General features: G+C 36.7%; 1 protein-coding gene across 1 annotated transcript in view; it reads right to left on the bottom strand.

Annotated features, from left to right (window-relative positions):
• UBR1 (ubiquitin protein ligase E3 component n-recognin 1) overlaps positions 1-22,214 on the bottom strand; it is a 149,854-nt gene that overhangs the window by 24,109 nt on the left and 103,531 nt on the right. Inside the window, exons 36-39 of the mRNA XM_021009248.2 lie at positions 18,819-18,874; positions 16,676-16,772; positions 6,385-6,452; positions 1,200-1,350 (exon numbers count right to left, since the gene is read on the bottom strand). Of these exons, the coding sequence (XP_020864907.1) occupies positions 1,200-1,350; positions 6,385-6,452; positions 16,676-16,772; positions 18,819-18,874 (372 nt within the window). The remainder of the gene's footprint in view (positions 1-1,199; positions 1,351-6,384; positions 6,453-16,675; positions 16,773-18,818; positions 18,875-22,214) is intronic.

Below are 22,214 nucleotides of genomic sequence, written 5' to 3' on the forward strand. Positions count from 1 at the left end.
TCATCACGAATTCCCCATCGATTTCTTTCCACATCACTTAAACATTTCCTATTTTTTATGCTGCATGCCATTTGTTACTATTGTTTTTATATACTTTTTATGATCTGTGCTAACTATATTACTCTGCTGTTACACTTATAAATTTCATTCTCTTTGCTCCATCTTTATTACCCTCCCTTGAGCTCGGTGTCATCAGCAAACAATATAACAATTCACAAAGTTGAGGGAAGAACCCTTTTTCACCAAGGCTATTTGGCTCCAGCTAATTTCTTGATTTTCCTACCATTCACAGGATCCAGGCTCCTAGGAGACTCCTTTGCCATACATTTTCATAACCTACACACTAGGTGCCCTGGCTACTTTTTGCTTGCTACCTGTCAGTGGGAAAGAAAAAGCGGTAGTATCTTAAACTTTGAAGATGTAGACCTGTTTTGTTTTGTTTTTTTAAAGAAATGTTCTCTATTTTGTTTGTCCCATGGCCCCTTTTATTCTTGTTGGAGGAAATGTCTACTTTAGAGAATGCTAAAGAATCTTACCCAATCTCTTCACAATGAGTGGCCCTTTAAGGGGATGAAAGAACAAGGATATGAGGTCTGACTGGACGTGCCAAAGTCATGAGTGGGTCAACAGTAGAGATCAGATCTCTATTAGTGCTTCTTAAAAAAAGCCAACACACTCTTGTGGATCCTCCTTATCTGTCACTATTTCTCCTAAGGCATTTGTTCTCTCTCTCAAAAGCAGAAGCACAATAAAGGTGTCACTATAAGTATGCTGAGGGGCCTAATTAATGCAGCAAATTTTGGCAAGCCTGTTAAAGGACTAAAAATGTTAAATGTGTAGAGAAATGTATAAGGATGATATGGAGAAATTAAGGCTGTGGGATCTGGAATGTAAAAAAATTTAAGAACCCAGGAACTTTCTACATGTATTTACAGCAGCATCTGAGGAATGTGGACAGGTAGTTCAGTTGTTTAATCCTTTCACAGCCATGTTTACTTTTTCCTACACAATTAGAACAAATTCATTCTGAAGTAAATGGCTGATTCTTCACCAAAGGAAAATCAGTGAGACCTTGTAGAAATGTGAGGTGATTATTATCACAAGCAAAATTAATTTTCTATGCTATGAACACAGAAAAAAAAAGTGGGCGTAGGAGAAGGGGATGTTATTTATGGCCATCAAAGTGGAGAGAACTTTACCTGTGTCTATGCTGAGAAGTATCTGGAATATATGAGCCATTGTGATCAAATGGAAGAGATACAGGTGGTTGTAGGAAGAGCTAAGTGATGAAGGCTGCAAGGCAACAGCATCATCCCAATACAAAGATGGGAAAGCTGAAATGGCACCCACCTGCGAAAGAAAAAAATGAATACCAACATCTGTAAAATAAACAGACCAACAAAATCAGTTTCACAGCTAAATGAAAATGGCCCAGATGGTCACTGTTTAAATTTCCACTAACTTTTACTACCACTTATACAGAAAAATACCAAGTGGGTATAACAGGTTAAGTTGTTCTTGTCACCAAGTTGGGAGCAGCTATGCAAGAGGTGTCACCCCCATTTCACCATCAGGACAACTCTCTAAAGTGATAGGTATGCCAGCAATGAAGAGTACTAGATTGGGCAGTAAGCAGGGACAGTCAGTACCCCAGATTCCTTACCTAATTCAATTTCACTTAGCACCTAATATATATGAAAAACTGGGCTAACTTTTGCATTGATATAAAAATGATTAAGACACTCATTTTCTTAAGGAGTTTAAAATCTAATAGAGAGTTAGACAAGTACATGTGGTAGAATACGCCAATTGAGTATACATCAAAGGATCACTTAAGTAAAATTTAGAGCTGGAAGGGATCTTGGAGGCCATCTAGTCAAACCTCCTCACTTTTAAGGAAGAAGAAAATGAGATGACAGATTAAATGATTTGCCCAAAATCATATAGATAAGTGGCAGAAGCAGAATTTGAATCTTTGCTCTCTTGGCTGTGCTTCTGACACTGGACTTCTACATCCTTCAGCTGCCTTCTAACCCTGAACTTCTCTCAGGACCTGTGACTTTCTCACCCTGGAATATCCCTCCACCCTTGAGTCCCTCTTGGAAGCTCCATGGTGAGGAAGGACCCCAGCCATCCATTCTTCAATTCCTGTCCCCGAGTTGGTTCTGACTCTCTAGACTTTGTCACTTTCTCTCTCCCTCTCTTGCTTTCCGGTTTGCTTTTGTGTTGTCCTCTTCTATTCTAAGGTAAGCTCCTTCAGGACAGGGAGCTTTTTGCTTTCTTTTTGCCCGGAACACGTTAAGTGCTTAATACATTCTTACTGAATAATGGACTCTGGGTCCTTTAACTCGGAATCCACTGCTCTTTCCTCTGTACCACATAAGAAAGAAAAGCTTAAAAAGTACTGTATGAGTTCAGAAGAAAAAGAACTCACAACTGACTAGGTAAGGGAAGGTGTGTAAGGAAACAAGGAAAGTATGAAATGGGCAAAATTTTGACAAGCAAAGGTAGTGGGATAAGACAAAGAAGAGGTAATGGAAATAACAGTAGGATAAAAGGACAAAGGGGGAAAAATACAATTGCATGTTCGGGCAATAGCAAATATATTCTAATACAGTATATGAAGACAGATAATGGGAGGAAAGGCTAGACGTGCTTTTGGCAATCACTTTGGCAGCAACTAAGTGGCCTAGTGCTAGATTTGGAGTGAGAAGGATGTGAGTTTGAATCCTGCTTCAGACACCAGCAGTATGAACTTGGGCAAGTCACTTAGCCTTAACTTAATCTCCCTCAGTTTCCTCATTTGTAAAATGGGGATAACAACACCACCTACCCACTGGTTTGCTGTGAGGATCAAATGAGATAATATATCTAATAAGCTCTGTAAACCTTAAAGCGCTATATAAGTGTTAGCTATTGTTGTTATTGGAAGATCATGGTAAGTTCTTAAAAGTTTTTGAGCAAAGGAGTAACAAAACAAACTATGGCTTAGGAAGATAAATCTGGCATTAGTGTGCAGGATGGACTAGAAATAAGAGACCAAGATGGGAAAAACAGTTAGGAGACTGTTAAAATAGTCTAGGAAAAGAGGATGTTTGTAAGAGACTAGAGCTTTAAGGTTTACAAAGCACTTTTCTCATAATATCTCATTTGAGATTCATAACAACCCTGTAAGTAGGCACTATAGGTATTATTACCCCCATTTTGCAGATGAAGAAACTGAGGCTCAGAGAAGCATTGTGGCATACCCATGGACACAGAGCTAGCATTAGAGGTGGGATTCAAACAGAAACTGCTCTAGAACCCGAGTCTAGTATTCTTTTCAGTATACCACACTGAAATGAGAGCCTCAATTAGGGTGCTGTCAGTGGGAATAGGAAACTGTTTTAGAGTTTAGAGAAAGCTTAGTTTTCTGCAGCAGTCATAGAAGCACAGGGATCCTTAGATGGAAGAGCCTGTGAGGAGCACACAGTAGGGTGGCATCAGTCCTTGTTGGCAGGCTACTTGTATACAGAACCTGATCCTTTTCCCCTTAGGGCTCCTGCCCTCCTGGATAGCTCAACCTGTCATCCAATGCTTGCCCTGCAGGCAAGCAAAAATGAACAAAATGACATGGTTTAGGGCCAAATTGCATAAAGGCTAGAAAATGCTTACTTTGTAGAGATGATTTACAAGTCATCGAATAAGACCAGACAGATTGTGAAACCAACTTAGGTGCTTCAGTCAAATTAAATGACAGCATCCAAAGGAATCTTCCAACTGCTTACAAACAAAACATATAGAACTAGCCAAGTCATGAGAACTTAATTTTGTATCTCCCCTACTGCCTACCATAGTGAAATATGCTAGAACGAATTAGGTCCTTAACACATTTACTGAAAGTTGAATGAACGAATAAGATATTTAACTGAGCCAAAGAAAAAGAACTCGCCCTACTCAACAAAGGATGTAAATTTAAATGAAAGATCTTTTAAAAATACACTAAAGAGACGTTTTAAATTTGCACTGCTTTATTACTCAAAAAACCTGAATGGATATGTAATCTTATTAATGGGATTAGTCCCTCCAGTGTTGCAAGCAGCAACTCATCCATGCTTGTTTGTCCTGTGTGCCTCTTATTCTGGTTCTCCTTTAAGTGTGCTGCATGAAGTCCTACTTGGCAGGTGGGGAAAGTCTTCTTGGATTCTCCTGACAACACCAGGGTACCAATGGTGCACCTGGGCTATCCATCAATTACCCCTTGTTCTCACAATGTTACCAACCCATTTTCTTTTCTGATCATTTGTGTCTCAGATGACATGCTTTACATGACCTCTTTTTTATGATTCTTGTTTGTGATGTGTTACAACCTCCTCACAACCACCACTCTCAGCGGAAGGAGCTGCTGTTCTCTGGGTGATCCTCAATTTCAGTTCTTTGAAACCCGTAGTTATTCTGTTTTTTTCAGTCACATAACCTTACCAGGAGAATATGAGAATTAAAGCAATGGACCTTCACTTTAGGAGAAATCTGGTGTCATTAAAAGAACTTTTGAATTTCCTAAAGCAATCTAGCACACTCTCCTGTTTGGTTCTAAGCCCAAATGATTGTCCATTTGCAGTGTATGTATACGATATGTATATATTGATGGATAAATATAACTGCATATTATTGTTTTTAGTAAATCGAACTCTTTTAGTTGACTGTGTGTTTCATTTAGGAGTTTCGACATTGTCCCAATATCCGATGCATTTAACACAATGACATTTACGGACAAGTGCATCCAGAGAACTTTACCATCTACAGAGAATCATTCTTTGATTTGGGTCTGGATCACCTTTGTGACAGGGCAAACACTCGGCAGGTACATGTCTCTCTACTTTGTTCTCTGTTTGATATTAACAATTAGGGAGTTACCAAACAAGATGATTTCTGTTGTTATATCTTTCAGGGTATTTCATTTTGACAGAGATGGGAAACATCTTATTGGAGAATAGCTTTTAAGGTGGTATTTTGTTCTACCGAATCAAATGATTTTTAAAAGTAACAAACAATAAGCACAGCAGAATCTAGTATTCTCTACCATCTTTCAGTCAACTGTATGATGGTAATGATGTAGCTTACCATGAAAATGAAAAGATTATGTGGGTAATTATTTTTATAAAAACTTTATCTAGATAGAAAAACAGGCATATGGGTTGAAAGTTACTGATGTTCTCTTGATTACCATTTTTGTTAGTAATGAGATCCAAGATTTTTCTCACACCTCTGGTATCTTCCTTTCTTTCAGATACCTTGAGGATTGACTGCTGCTTTAGCTATCTCTGTTTCTTCACTGTCATTTCTATTTCCCTCTATAAGTATATTCTGAATGTGATGATGGATTCCAAACAAATGTACTGACTCCTCTGTCCTTGAAGGTGGAAAGTTTGTTGTAAAAATCTCTGGAGAGCTTTTCTTTCTTTACTTTGTTGTTTTCCTTCCATTTTTATTATGAAAACCATTAGGATCACTTTTTTTCAGTTGGATATCTTGCCAAGCTTTCCCTAAATTGTTTTTTCCCTCCACCACTGCACACTGTTTTATGAGGTAATACTGTTCATAATATTCCACTAACGCATAAAATTTTACATGTAAGTTCATGTTTTTTACCAGTGTTGCTCTTGGCTACTATATCTATGTACCTGGTAAATAGACCACTGTGTGCTAAGATGGTTTTTTGGCTCTCTTGGTCTTCACATTATAGCAACTGATTTGTACCTATTTACATATGAAATGATCATAATATGTGTTGATGGCCTTTCCTCTATCCATTTGGTAATTTTATGTCAATTACTAGTGTAAATAGAATAGCCTAGAGTTGTTTCAATTACATATCAAATTACCCTCATTCTCTCTTTTAACTTCATGTGAATTTTGATCTTCTATGTAAGAAGCCGGTGGTCTACCTATACACATATAAGTGATTCAAGGATGATTCTGATATCATTAATAAATTATTTTTTTCACAATCAGAGTACCAGCATCTAAGCCAGCATTTACAGACAGCCTAAAAACTTTAGGATTCTTATCATCTTCTGTCAACATCACTACAGAAATGGGGGGTAGAGGAGATTGTGCACATGACTGAGGGATATTTTGTATTTTTCTTTTTTTCACGGGTTGCTATGGCCAAAGAATTCATCACCAAATAGCCAGTCTTATGACAAGCCTCTCCATGTTAGTCAGGCTACATCTTCTGAAAGCAAACATGGTCTGTTGCTAGAATAATTTATGAAGGCTTTCTAGTGCAAAAGAAACTGTGAGAGCTTTTACTTGAACGGCACAATCTTCAAGAGCCCCTTGTCACTTTCACATATTGGTGAAGCACTGGAGTAGTATAAAGCAGTGGTAGTCCTTACTTACCAATACATGAAACAGATCTACAGAAAGAAGGGATGGTGTATCTTCAGATTTCAGGTTAGGAAGAATAACTAAAACAACAACAATACATTTAATTTAGTCAGCAATTTAGCATTTTAATAATTCAAGGAACTGTGATGTAATCATTGACACAGAACACAATCCCTATAGGAGATCTCAATGACTGCACATGATAGAAAACATTCATCACCTGGTGGTCAACAGTCTAGTTAAGGGCCCCTACTGACATAGTCAAGTTTGTCTTCAGACAATAACTAGACAGTCCATTACCAGACCTTATACTGAAATCTTTTCAGATTTCTAAAGTTTCTCAACTACTGACATATCCTTCAAGACCCCAGAGTCACTTCCACACCAAGAGGAGACATCAAAGTAAAATTCTAGTAAAAGAAAAATACAGTTTAATAAAGAAAAAAAAAGATGCTATTCAAATACGTAAGTACAGGATTCACTTATCATTCAAACCTTTTAACCACTATGTCTAATCTTGGAAGCTACAACTAAAGAATTTCTGAATTTATACTAGGTTTAGAAGAAAGATACTGAGGTGATTTTAGGGTTGAAAGATGAAACCTAAGAATAAAAGTTAAAGGAACCAAGATAATTGAGTTGGAAGGGAACAGGGAATTTGTTGACTAGCTAGATGAATGAATGGATGAATAAAAACAAATGGATTTAAAACAATGTTTCCTAACCTCTATGACACACTTTTAAGTTTTAAAATAGTTTACAACAGACCAAATAAGGATGAAAGGAAGTAATATGGGGGGGGGGAACCCTCCCCAGGTAGTGGCCTATGTGCCTGTTGGCAGAAATAAAGAGGTTATTCTAGTCTCAACATTAGCTGTCTTTAAACTAACTTTTCTCTGAGGATTATTAGCAAATTAATGATGAAAAAGAATGATACAAGATGATAAAATTACAAAATGAAAGTGAGGTAGGACTCCCTCTTCTTCTCTTAACCTGCAAAACAAAAACAATACACTAAAAAGAGAAAAAAAAGTCTGAAAACTATTCAAATTTTTTTTAAATGGCCAAAGCATAGTTTTGATACAAAAAAGCAATACTATGGAACAACTAAATTAGCTAATGTATCAGAAACCACAGAGAAGGGAAAAGAAACTATACCAGATATCCTGACAGACAACCTAAAATGATAAATAAGCAGAATACTTATAGAAATTAAGTAAGACCTAGCACTGATAGAAAAAAAAATCTTAAGATCAAATAAAAGAAGAACTTGGATAAAAGTTAAAAAGTCACAGGAAGAAACCAAACCAGAACTAAAAGATGCTAAAAAAAAAAAAAGAAGAAATCAATAATTAAGAAAATCACTGTTATGGTCATGCAATAGAACAGATCAGAAAAATCTCTTTACTCCCCTCCCCCAAATCAATAGAAATAACCAATAATAATTTTACTTTTACAAAACAGAATTATATACAATACAGAAACAGCTGGAAATATAGGCTCTGAAAATCCTGAAATTATGCAAATCATTGAAAAGTACATAGAGCTAAATAGCAGACCTGGATGCCATAAGAGTCAAAAGATTACTAGAACATAAGGGAAAAAACGCAAGCTGCCAAGAAAGGAATGAAATCCTTTAACAAGGAACAATAATCAGGTTATAATCATAAGACCACATAGCTGGAAGCAGGGGTGTGCTAGAGACTGCCAGAGCCAGCTTAACTTAGTTTGTGAGAGCTGATTGTTCAAGTTTCAGCGTGAGCATTTATCCCTTGGAAATTAACAAATGCTACAAGTCAGGACTTGATTTATTGTTTTGTTGATTTCTAGTCTTAAGAAAGTGATGGAGGGCAGCTAGGTGGCACAGTGGATAGAGCACCGGTCCTGAAGTCAGGAGAACCTCAGTTCAAATCCGGCCTCAGACCAAACACTTGACACTTACTAGCTGTGTGACCCTGGGCAAGTCACTTAACCCCAACTGCCAAAAAAAAAAAAAAAGAAAAGAAAGAAAGTGATGGAGAAAATGTTAAAAATGGAAATTAAATCTTAAAATATGTCACATGCATATTTCCCTCCCAGAAAGCTAGTTATTAAACTAGACATCTCCGTGGGAAGAGATTGTAAAAGGTCATCCAATCCAACCCCCTCATTATATAGCTGAGGAAACTGAAAGCTTCAAATGATTCTGCCAAAGTCACAGCGATAGTAAGTGGCACAGGAAGAATCTGAACCTGATTCTTCTGATTCTAAACTCTGTACTTCAGAATCACAAGAGACAATCAGAAACTGGAACATAACATTTATAGAATTAAGAAGTAGGGCTGTGAATGCAAAATTATATACTCAGTCTGTTCTATGAATATAGAGGATTGATATAAAAGTAAAAAAAAGGCTTTGAAAAATTTACAGAGACAGAGATCCACTTCAATAAAGTCTCTGAACAAATATCCCAGAGATAAATATTTACAAGGCACATTTCTCAAATCAAATGGCCTATTTCCAATTTCCCATGGCTATCTCCTCCTTCAGTTCATTCCTTTCTTCTCCTTTGTTTGAGCCCAATGTTATCTACCTCTCACAGGAACCAGAGAATGATAATTAGTTTGCAAATAGTGGTTTCATTTGTTTCTGATAAGGAAAAATGTTTTGGTATTAAGAATGGGTTGGTGGAAAGAAAATCAAAGACAGAAAAAAAGAGATCACATAAATACTAAATATTCATAGCAGGCCTTTTTGTGGTGTTGAATTGTACACAAAATAAATGTCAACTGACAGATTAGAGAATGGCTAAATAAATCATGTAACATGAACATAATGAAATATCACTGTGGTAATAAATGATGAACAAGATGAATTCAGAAAGGCATGCTGAGATGTATATAAACAGATGAAGAGTGGAAGTATCAAAGCAATGCAACCTGAGGGCAGCAATCACAAAGCAGATTAAACTGGCAAATATTTAACACAATAAATAAAAATACAATAGAACACAGATAATGTTAACACATAGTTTTCTAAGTCAATACAGCAGCCCACTGGGATCCTTATGTATCTTTAGTGGCTTCCCTTTCTATTTGAGCTTGATACCACTGATGAAGAGGAAGTAAGCAGAACCATGAAAACTGTATATACAATAACTGTAAAAAGGTAAATAGAAAGAACATTACACAAAACCAAACACTGTGTTGTTATAATAATCAAACTTGGCCCAGAGAAGAAATGAGAAAATTAACTTCCCTCTGTTCTTTGCAGAAGCGGGAGATTCTATATGTAAAACACTACAAATATGTACAATAAGGACTTCACTGACGCAGTTTAGTTTTGCTCCTTTTTTTCTGTTTTTCTTTTTTTAAAAAGAATATATTGCTGGATAGAGAAGAGCAGAAGAATCTATTTAGAAATGAAGAATATAAAGATATAAATAAAAATTTTATTAACTGAAGGGGTGGACAGAAGTTGCTAATAAAACATATTGCATGTATATAGGTGGTGTAAATTTTATTAGCTGGAAGGGATCAGATGTTACACATTAAAGCATTATTTCTGGCACTCAAGTTCTTACATATCTATCTTCTTTTCCCCTGCTTATATATTTTAAATTCTTTTAATCAGGAATTTTCTTAAATATTTTATTTTTATTGATTTTTTTAATATTACCTTGATTTCAAAACAAATCATTCCCTTGTCTAGTGAACCAATCCTTCTAACAAGAAATAAAGGAGAAAGAGAAGGGAAAAAAAGCAGTTCAGCAGAGCTAATCAACATATCAAAAGAATCTAATAGCACTGAGGCTTTATCTATAGTTTTGTAAACTCTTAGAATGAGAAGCCAATTTGGGCATGCAAAGATCTATTTTTTCTTTAACTTTAGAATTTATATTTACCTTTTTTTTTTTTTAAATGAGGAGAATGGCTCAGGAGATTTATTTTATTACTGTGATAGTTTCTGGCATGGCTAAGGCTTCTCAGATTCTCTCTGACCTTAAAGTTATTTGTCTTTTTCTATTCACACTTCATTCTTGGTATTAAATTAAAATGATATGGTTCAGTTGTTTATTATTATGGTACAGAACACATTTTAGAGCAACCGTTACAACTAGTATATCTATTAGTAAATAATATACTGTAAATATTTCAAGTCACCTACTTTATTCATATATCAAAGCAATAGGTATTTGAAGCCCATTTTTTAAAAAAATGTATATCTTTGTGTTGTTTCTATGTTGTGCTGTTCAGTGTCTCTACACACAATTGCATCAACATAAAAATAATTTTCTACCACCTGAAACACGGATCTTCCAGATATTCATTCAATTTCATTGCTGGTACTTCCTTCATTTTTGTCTTTTCATCATCCTAGGACTGGCTTGATTCATTATCAGCAGAAATTCAACTGCTTCTATGTGAGTCCTAGCTAGTCTGAAACCACTTAACTGACAGATTCAATTTCAGTAGGTAGGCTTCTCTTCACAATAGTCCTTTTCTGCTACATTTAGGTCACTGTCAAATCAGGACACTTAGCTAAAAATATTGGTACTCTACTAGCCTATAAGCTATCATTTAATCATGTTTTCAAAGAACAATACACTATACTTTTATTTATTTCTACTCTCCATTTAATACACTGTGTAGTCAATCCTGCTTGATGATCACAATTCTAGCAGTCAAGAAACTGAATGGTTAACAATTAGTTGGGCTTGATGATTGCTAAATTTATTATTTCATAATAGTGCAAAGTAACATTAGCTAAACTTTTCCTTAAGATATTGCCTCAGACAAAGGCCAATCCAATCACAAGTTAATGAAATCTAACTTTAATGTGTCCACACTTTTGCTTGGCAATTCTTTTATTTACCTTTTGTTGGCTCCTTAGCACATTTCTTATTACAATGGCTATTCCAAAACCACTCCATTTTTGTTAAATCTTAAATCCTACCTTCTTCCACTGAATTGCAACCAATGATCTTATGACCTACACTTTTTATTTAGCCTCCTCTCCACCTGAAAAACTTTTATATTTTTGAGGCAGCTAGTGGCACAGTAGATAGACTGCTAGGCTTGGATTAGGGAAACATGAGTTCAAATCTGACCTCAGACACTTACTTGTGTGACCCTAGGCACTTATGTGACTTAATCTTTGCTTGCCTCAATCTCCTTAGCTGAAAAATGGGGATGATAATAGTACCTACCTCTTCGGGTTGTTATGAGGATCAAATGAGAAATGCTTGGGGAAAAAAGTATTTAGCACAGTGCCTGGCACATAATAGATGCTATGTAAATTCTTATTCCTTTTCTTCCCTTCATCCATCCACCTATCTATCTATCTATCTATCTATCTATCTATCTATATTTTTAAATAAATGTCTCATCAAGGTGTGGAGGTGACTCTGGGTTCTTAAGTCAATGCAAGAGAAATATAAATTTTGGCAAGCCTGCAATGGCTTTGAATACAAACTCAGCAATGGACTGTGTCTGTCACAAAGGGAGAGCCTAGCTATATTTTGTAGATGTTGAATAATTTTGGCCAAAGTAACTAATAAAACTGCCTATTAAAGCACAAAAGAGCTGTGGTCTGTGCTGGTGCAATAAGTACTGATATAACATAGGTCTACCAAAGTTTTAAGGAGTATTTTCAACTACTTTTCCATCATTTGTATTCTCTCCTATCCCAATGGAAGAAGATATGCCTCCTTTCCAAGGTTAACTCTTTCATCCGTAGTTTTGATCCTATCTCAATCTGCCTTCTTCACCTCATTCAATCATCACGTCTTCCTCGAATCTTTCATCTCTCTGATGAAATGGCTACTCTCCTCTAGCTACAAAAATGCTCAGGCTGCCCGGAAGGCCTGGCTTCAGCTATCTCTCTCTGCCCTCCATTCCCAGAAACCTTAAACCCTTATAAAGGAGCAGAGCACTGAAGATGAAATCTGGGCAGGTACATCACTTCACAAATGCCTTATTGTTTAAATTCTGTGGACACTGCATGATATTATCAATCACCCACTCTCTCCTTCTCTCTGGTCACACAAAATGTTAAAGTCTGTTCCCTTCAGCTACTCCTTCTGCTTATATACTTGATCCTATTCTCTCCAGCCTCCACAGAACCTTGTTCTAGCAGAAATTTTCTCTCTCAGGTATCTGCAACATCACATTCTCCACTGACTCTGTCATTTAGCTTACAAATATGTTCTCGAGCCTTAAAAAATGAAACAAAACCCCAGACCTTTCCCTTTCCCCTTCCACTGCTGTCAGATATGGTCATATATCTCTGTCTTCTATGTAAGTGTTAAATTTCTTGAAAAAATTGTTAATTTCTTTAATGACTTAATTTTTCAAATGGCCCTACCGCCTTCTCGCCCCCTTGCAATCTAGGATTAATGTATCCAAGGATTCTGTCCTAAGCATTCTTCTTTCTTAATAGTCCCTCAATGGTGATTTCATCAGCTCCCATAGATTATTATGTCCATGTAGTTGACTCCCAAATCTATATATTCAAATGTCATTTCTATTCTGAGCTCTAGTCCCATATCATCAATTGACTGGTAGATATCTCTACCAGGATGTTTCACAGACATCTCATGCTCAACATGCACAAAACATAACTCATGATCTCCCTGTCTCCCCCTTGCCACTCCCTCCCCCCCAAAAAAACCCTTCACTCCTCTTCCTATTTCTGTTAAAAGCACCACCATCTTTCCAGTTTCCCAGGTTGGCAACTCTGAAGTTATCTTCTACTCTTCACTCTCCCTCTCTCCTTCAGTCTTCCTCTCCCTTCAAATCCAATAAATAGCCAAGTCCTAAATTGTGGCTCCTAACTGCACCGCATCTATGATATCATCTCCTCTACACTCCCATAGCTAGCACACTACTTCAGGTTCTCATTACTTCTTGTCTGGATTATTGCTGCTACTTCCTAATAGGTTTCCCTGCCTCCAGATATCCTCCACACAGGGGCCAAAGTGATACTTCTGAAAGGATCTGACCATGTCACTCCTCAGGCTCAAGAAACTTCAATGGCTCCCCTACTGCCTTTAGGATGAAATACAATTCCTATTATTTGGCATCTAAATTTTTTTCACAAATTGGATCCAATTGATCTTTCTGGATATTTCATATTAGCTCCTTTTACACATTCTACACTTAAAAATAATAGTCTACTTGCTATTCTCTGTGCATTGCATCCCATCTTCCATCCTCCATGTCTTTGGACAACTATTCCAAACAGCCTGGAATATTCTCCCTCTTCACCTTCACCTCTTGGAATCCATTAAGTGCTACTGTCTGTAAGAGGGCTTGGTTGGGCTTCCTAATGGTCATTCTCTCCTACCCATTAACTGACATCTACTGTATGTTTACTTTTCTCAGTTGATGTTATATCTCCTTGTAGAGTAAAAGCTTATGGAAGTTTGGGATTGTTTAGTTTTTATCTTTGTCTCTAGAGGGCCTGTGGTAGGTACTTAATAAATGCTCATTGAATAGAACTGATTGGAGATTTGGTATGGTAAGAAATCTTTAAAGTCATCTAGCCCAACCACCTTATTTTATAAATAAGGAAAATGAGACCCAGAAAACTTAAGTAATTTGTCCAAGGTCACATAGCCAGCAAGTAGCAAAGCCAGGGGTCTCTCATCTAGGGCTTTTACAACCTCTCTCAATCTTCCCCTCTTTGTATGATTAATTTTCACTTGCATATCTAAATTCCAGTTATTTCAATTCTCTCCCTGCCTTTTCCTTCAATCCACCAGTTGATCTCATTCTGTTTGTTTTTCTACCCTCAAGTTCTTGACCTCTGTGTTTTCACAAAGACCTGAGCTGAAAAAATACAGTAGTCTTAACACCTCCTTAGTCCCTATAAACATGGAGTCATCCTTTAGTCATTACTTGCATTCAATTCCAGGTTAGTTCCTTAAGTTTCAGTTGTTTGGTCAATTTACATGTCAAATGCTATGTGCAGTGTTTTATTTTTCCATAGGAAATAATTACCATTTCTGACCTTACTGAAGAATCACCTTTCCCAAAATGGCATAGGTTTTGTTTTTAAGAGGAGGTATTGTAGGTGCAGGTCAATTTCCCTTGCTTCACATTTTATGGCACTCTAGTCTCTTATTTTACTTATTATTATTGTTCATCTCTGACTTTTCAACTCCACCTCTTAGAATCCACAGGTTACTTCAAAGATCAGCTGAAATACTAAGTACCATTTTCTACTTAAGGTAAGCGCCCTTCTTCAATTTCTCCTATCCTTCCAGTTGCTTTACTTCATATTTTGTATTTATTTATAAATATACATTGCTATACACCCCACCCCATCATCACTAGATTGAAAGCACTTTGAGGACAAAGACTGTCTTTAGTCTTTATATCCCTGTCACATAGCAGGTAGTTTCCCAATCCTAGCTGATGCCTTTTGCTATATAAACTGCTTCTTTATGGACATTTATAAAATTCATTCTTTCACGCTAAAGCGCCAAACTTGGCAACTATATTTCTAAATGACATAAAAGTAAGATTCTTTTTTGTCAATGTCCCACAGATTCTAACAATGTGTTCCCTTTGCCTTCTGTTTACAATACTTCCAGACAATTTTCTTACATGATTGTCTGGAATGAAATTCAGATCATTTCTTTGTTTTTTTCTGTGAGCCCTATAACTCTCAAATTGTTACTCCAAGCTCCGTCCTCTAGCCCTACTGCTTTGGTTTGTAAAGATCTGAGATTCTTCTAGCTTTGCCATTTTAAATGTCATTATAATCTGTTACTGGTATTCCATCTATGAATTATTTCATTCTGATCAAGGCATTTTATTCAACAGAGAATCCATTACTTCAATGAGGTTTTCCACCATCTTTTCTATAGTATCTATTCCTAAAATAGTCTCCTTGAAGTCTTTAACAAGATTATTTCCAATCCTACAGATACCAGACCTTCCTTTATCTCACTTTTATGTTTGTTTGTTTGTTTGTTTTTTGGCCATTGGGGTTAAGTGACTTGCCCAGGGTCACACAGCTAGTGTCAAGTGTTTGGTCTGAGGTCGAATTTGAACTTAGGTCCTCCTGACTTCAGGGCTGGTGCTCTATCCACTGCGCCACCTAGCTGCCCCCCCTCATAACTATTCTTAAGCCTGGAATTCTCTCTCTCTTCTTCTCCCCTCAAGTAAGTCCTGCCTAGCCTTCAAAGCCAAGTTCAAGTCTCACTTTTTCTGTGAGACTTTTTCTGACTCTCTTAGTCCTAATTGATGTTTCTTTCCTAAATCCTCTACCACATTTTCTGCATTCCTCATCTGATACTTACTGTGTGCTACCTTGTAATGTATCTAACATAATCTCTTTTTTATATAAGGGTCCCAGATCAATTGTGAACCCTTTGAAGATAGACAACTGTGACTTACATTACTATACCTTTGGCACCTACCACAATAAGGACAAAAAGTAGGTATTCAAAAAAATTTTGATGATAAAGAAAATACCAATCTCCATTTCTTCTTTATCATAAGGATTATTTTTCTTTTGTAGCAATTTGGAACCATGTATGTACTTTTAGTATATTATTGAGTTGTCAATATCCTACCAGTCCTACTACTGTGTGCCTCTTAGAAAGGCTATATGGCTAAAGATTGAAAGTAAATTATTATTTGGCATTTTGATGATTTCAGTTTAGTTCTACTTGATTTATCAACTATTTTAGGATCTTAAACAGAATTACCCACAATGTAGTTCAACACACACACACACACACACACACACACACACACACACACACACACACGTCCTTTTCTACTGGAAAGAGACAATACTAGTAGTTGTAGTTGTCAGCAGCCCTGAGCTAACAGAATGCATATGAAAAAAAAAAACTAAATGGGCTAGCAGAGGTGGGGAACATACGGCCTTGAAGACACATGTGGCCCTCTAGGTCCTCAAGTGTGGTACTCTGACTGAATCCAAACTTCCCTTTTATTAAAGAGATTTGTTCTGTGAAATTTGGATTCAGTCAAAGGGCCTCACTTGAGGACCTAGAGGGCCATATGTGGCCTCGAGGCTGCAGCTTCCCCACTCCTGGTTATAGCAGACTAAGAGAAGCAGTATTCTGGGAATTCTCCATTTAGAGTGGTGTATAATTGGGTACTTGTGGAAGATGTCTAGTTTTTCATGAACTAGGTATTCATCGTGGACTTCTTGACAGACGATACAGACACTAATATTGTTAAATATCTTCTTAAATTATTGGAGTATATTATTTTCCAGTGAACCCATTTTTATATCATCTGAAGTGCATCAGAAAATGTAAAGAGACAGTAACAAAGGCTACCTGATAGGAGACGGACTAGATGCTTCTGTATCACGCTCTGAGGAAAGGTAATCCTCTGTGCCACAGCAAACTGTACTAATGCTTTCAGGCCATTGTGCTAAATTGGAAGAAGGAAGAAAAAATGAGGAAAAAAGAAAGGCTGTAATGTGTACAAAGATTCATGTTAAACTAATGGGAAAGTTGGAAACAACATAACAAAGGAATGGCTAAGTCAATTCTGACACAGTAATATGATAGAACACATACAACTATTAAAAATGACAAGTAGGCATACTATATCAATACCTGGAAATATGTGTATTAAATAGTTAAATGAAATAAAAAACCCAATAAGGTATATGCTCAACTATATGAAATACATATGTGTGAAATAAGAGATTGAAAAGGGATTTATGGAAGTGTTTTATGTTTATTAATCAGCAACTTTTAAAATTATGAAATGGCTTAAGTTAATAATATATATCTGTTTTGTACACACACACACACACACACACACACACACACACACAGAGGGAGAAAGGACGATGGACATTACAGATGTCACAGGCACCTCAACCCCATGTAGATAAAGAGAACCATTAAGTACACCCTTCCCTTCCTCCTGCATGCCCCATCAACCTTCCTCTGAAGACCCCGGGCCACCCAGGTAGGAAGAACACTTGGATGAACGAAGAGTCCTCCAATCATAACCCTCGCAGTGAGAGAGAGAACTACATCAAGCCCTACCATTTATCCAGCTGCTATGCCTTCCAGATCCACGGGCACCAAGGGCACTGCCATTTGACCTGCTGATGTACACTAAGGACTCCTGGGCCTTTCCATCTGCCTAAGCACTGTGCCCTTAGACCTTCTAGGGCTTTCAATCTACCTTGCAGCTGAACTCTTTTATATGTGTTGTGTCCACCAATTAAGAGTATAAGCATATTAGTTCCTTAGGAGCAGGGACTGTCTCCTCTTTTTCTATTTATATCCTTAATACTTAGCACAGCGCTTGCCACATAGTAAGTGCTTATTAATAAATGCCTTTTCATTCATTTACTTACTGGAAAACTTATATAATTCAGTACCAGCTAGCCAAAATTTTAAGCTTTCATCCCAAAGAAGTTTTTATTTCAGCTTTAATAAAAATTTTTACTACCTTAGAACACAACTTTTGAGTATTAATTTGGTTTACTTTGAATCTTAGAACTGTATGCCTGTGCTAATATAAATCAAGAAATTCTAAAGTACATCATGACAGAGAAACAATTGTAATGAATGCCTAACTCAGGAAAAGTGTATTAGCTTTGAGCATCCTCACCATATTCCATGTAAACAACTCAAAGTAGCTACTATACTGGACTAATATAAAATTCCTATCTCCCCCAAATCTGGATTTTACAAACCTACACTCATCCTACAATCATGCTCATGGGACCACAGTATTTTGCACACCTAAAAAGTTGGGCACTTGTTGTAGGAATCAAGAGCTCCACATATGCTCAATTCCAAATCATTCCATTGCTAAAACACTGCTCTCTTAGAAGGTAGAGGAATGAATGTTAGCAAAGGCAAGGGTTCCCAAGTTCAGGATCAGGACTACAAACACATTTGTTACTGAGAAGACTACTGCCAAGCTAGCTGCCAGAAGAAAGGAGGGAAACAGTACCGGGCAAAGGAGGTTTGTGCAGAGGCAAGGGGATTCTATCTCCCAATCTGGAGAGATAAATGACCCATTGTCTGCTTTACAGAGAGTTTTTGGAGTGAAACTGGTTTAAGGTCCCTCTCTTGCCACCCTGTTGATGGGCAGTAAAATGCCAAGGAGACAAGAGATAACAAAAGCCAGCTTGCTGAAAACTAATTACTTGGACTAGAATGAACAAGTACCACTTGAAATAACTTTGCATGTTACTCTCCGGAATCTGTTCCATGACTAACTCATTCTAAAATGAAGATAGTTTTGTAAATGTGCTTGGAAGTACGTATCTATTCTTCAACAAGATATTAATTAATATTTTTAGTTCTATTTTCTTGCATACTATATGAAGTTAATGGGGGTTAAATATAATCACTGGGTTCACACTGGACTCCTGAGAAAACACAACATAAATAATATGTTACTTAGGATAATTATAATAATAAATAATAGGTACTTAGGATATACCTGTCTATTCTGAAGGGCTCCAAACAGAGGTTTGCCTTCATCTTTCAGCAGGTTGTCTGAAAAATTAAAAAAAAAAGCATTAAAATTATGAATTCTAAAAACTATAGCATATATTGTGTTACTTTCTGTGTATGGCCCCTCCTGTTGCAGTCAGATCACTTTGTTCTCATTTTAACAGTTTAACATGTTTTCCTTCAAAGGTTCAATTCTAAGCCAGATGCAAATTTCCCCAATTTTCTAAATAAAAGAGTATTAGGTGATTAACTAGAGGTAATTTATAATTTATGTAGTTTAATTTCAAAGACTGCTTTGTGATATAGCTAAGTGATCCATCTTGGAAAAGAATAAGCATTCCAGCTTCCTCCCACTCCATTACTCCTGCTACTCCATCCCCACATTAATTGCATCTTTTTCTTACAGGTGATTTTATTTAGCACTCTAATCACTTTTCCCTATTATCTTCCTACTTCATGAAATGGAAAATATGGCTTATTAAAATCCCAAATAGAATTTATCATTTTCCAAATGGGATTTAATGGCCTTAAATTTCCTCGCCATTTCTAGTGCACTTCATGCACAGTACTCAAAGGCAACAATAATGATGACAATGATGATAACGATAACAATGATAACAATAATATTAATAACTAGCATTTATATAGTACTTTATGGTTTGCAAGTGCTTTACAAATATTATGTCACTTTATCCTCAAAAGAACCCTCACAGGTAAGTGTTATCATTATCCCCATTTTACAGTTGAGGAAACCAAGAAAGACAGAGGTTAAGCGAGTTGCCCAGAGTTACTCAGATAGTGAGTGTCTGAGGCAGAATTTAAATTTGGGTCCTCTTGACTCCGGGTCCAATAGTCTATCCATCTTGTCACCTAGGTGCCTCTACTACACTAGACTAATATAAACGTCATTTTCCCTCCCCACATCTGGACTGTAAAAACCTCCACTTAGCCTCTAATTATCTTTCTAGCACCACTGTCTTCCACATATTGAGATACTTAATTGTTTGTTGTATTTTATTTCTTACGGAGAAACTATGACTTAAGATGAAGCCTCAGGAACCATGTACAACTTTAGTACACTCTGGTATATCAGTCAAGTGATGAGCACTGATTAAGTACTTAGTCTGTGCCAGGTGGGCAGCTAGGTAGCACAGAGGGCAGAGCACTGGGCTTGGAATTAGGAAGACTCCTTTAGGAAGGTATTTACTAGCTATGTAACTGTGTGCAAGTCACTTAATTCTGCTTGCCTCAGTTTCCTGTAAAATGAGCTAGAGAAGAAAATGGCAAATCCTCCAGTACCTTTGCCAAGAAAACCCCAAATAGGGACCCAAAGAGTTGGGCACAACGGAAATGACTCAACAACAACAACAACAACATAGGCCAGGCATCAGACTAAGCGCCGAGGACACAAAGGAAAGGTGAGCCAGCACTCAAGGAGTTAGATGATATTCTAATGTGGAAAAAATACATACACTCTTAAGGATACAAAATGAATACAGGGCACTTTGGGGAGGCAGGGCACTAGCAGCTAGGAAGATCCGAAGAGAGCAGAATAAGAACACTTTTTACGCTAACATTGACATTACAAAAGAGAACAATTCTGAAGACTGATGAACTCTAGCCAGATGAATGGTCAATCATGATTCTAGAGTAGTGGTAGATTCAAAATAGTGGTAGACTCAAATAGTGGCAGATTTTTATTAATTTAGAAAACCACAAATTAACATTATGTTGTATGGCATTTAACTTTTTTTTTTTTGGATAGGCAATAGGTTAAGTGACTTGTCCAAGATCACATAGCTAGTAAGTGTCAAGTGTCTGAGGCCAAATTTGAACTCAGGTCCTCCTGACTCCAGGCCAGTACTCTATTCACTGTGCCCCCTAACTGCCCCAAAAATTAAAAAAAAAAAAGGACTTGGTGCTTGAGCTGAGTTATAAAGGGAATCAGGGTTCCAAGAGATGGAGATGAGAAGGGAGTACAATGCAGGCATGAGGAATAGGTGAAACAAAGCTAAAGCATGGGCCAGGGAGATCCTATGTGCAGAACAGAAGTGCAAGTCAGTAAGACTGAATCGCAGAAAAGTTGCAGGCTATAAAACAAACCCACATATCTACATATTGGTATATCTACATATTACCAACAAAGCCCAACAGCAAGAGACAGAAAGAGAAATTCTATTTAAACTTACTGTAGACATAAAATATTTAGGAGTCTACCTACCGAAACAAACTCAGGAACTCTATGAACACAATTACAAAACACTTCTCACACAAATAAAATCAGATCTAAATAATTGGAAAAACATCAGCTGCTCATGGGTAGGCCGAGCTAATATAATAAAAATGACAATTCTACCTAAGCTAGTTTACTTATTCAGTGCCATACCAATCAAACTACCAAAAAATTATTTTATAGAGTTAGAAAAAATAATAACAAGATTCATTTGGAAGAACAAAAGGTCCAGAATATCAAGGGAACTAATAAAAAGAAATGCAGGGGAAGATGGCCTAGCAATTCCAGATCTTAAATTGCATTATAAAGCAGCAATCATCAAAACTGCTTGGTACTGACTAAGAAATAGAGTGATGGATCAATGGAATAGGTTAAATATGCAAAACACAGTAGTCAATGACCATGGTAATCTATTATTTTTTAAACCCAAAGACCCTAGCTTCTGTGATAAGAGCCCATCCCTTGAAAAAAACTGCTGGGAACACTGGAAAAGAGTATGGCAGAAACTAGGCATAGACCCAAATCTCACACCATATACCAAAATAAAGTCAAAATGGGTTCATGACTTAGATATAAAGGCTGATACCATAAGTAAACTGGGAGAACAAGGAATAGTTTACCTATCAGATCTATGGAGAACAGAAGAATTCATGACCAAACAGGAGATAGAGAACATTATGAAAAGCAAAATGCATAATTTTGATTACATTAAATTGAAAAGTTTTTGCACAAACAAAGCCAATGCAACTAAGATTAGAAGGAAGGTAGAAAATTGGGAAAGAATTTTCACAATCAGTCTCTCTGATAAAGGCCTCATTTCTAAAATATATAGAGAATTAAGACAAATTTATAAGAACACAAGCCATTCCCCAATTGATAAATGGTCAAAGGATATGAACAGACAGTTCTCAGATGAAGAAATTAAAGCATCTATAGTCATATGAAAAAATGCTCTAAATCATTATTGATTAGAGAAATGCAAATCAAAACAACCCTGAGGTACCACATCATACCTATCAGATTGGGCAACATGACAAAACAGGAAAATGATAAATGTTGGAGAAGATGTGGGAAAACTGGAACACTAATACATTGTTGGTGGAGTTGTGAAACAATCCAACCACTTTGGAGCACAATTTGGAACTATGC

Source organism: Phascolarctos cinereus, unplaced genomic scaffold (assembly GCF_003287225.1).
Source record: "Phascolarctos cinereus isolate Bilbo 61053 unplaced genomic scaffold, phaCin_HiC Scaffold_3;HRSCAF=262, whole genome shotgun sequence".
NCBI lineage: Eukaryota > Metazoa > Chordata > Mammalia > Diprotodontia > Phascolarctidae > Phascolarctos > Phascolarctos cinereus.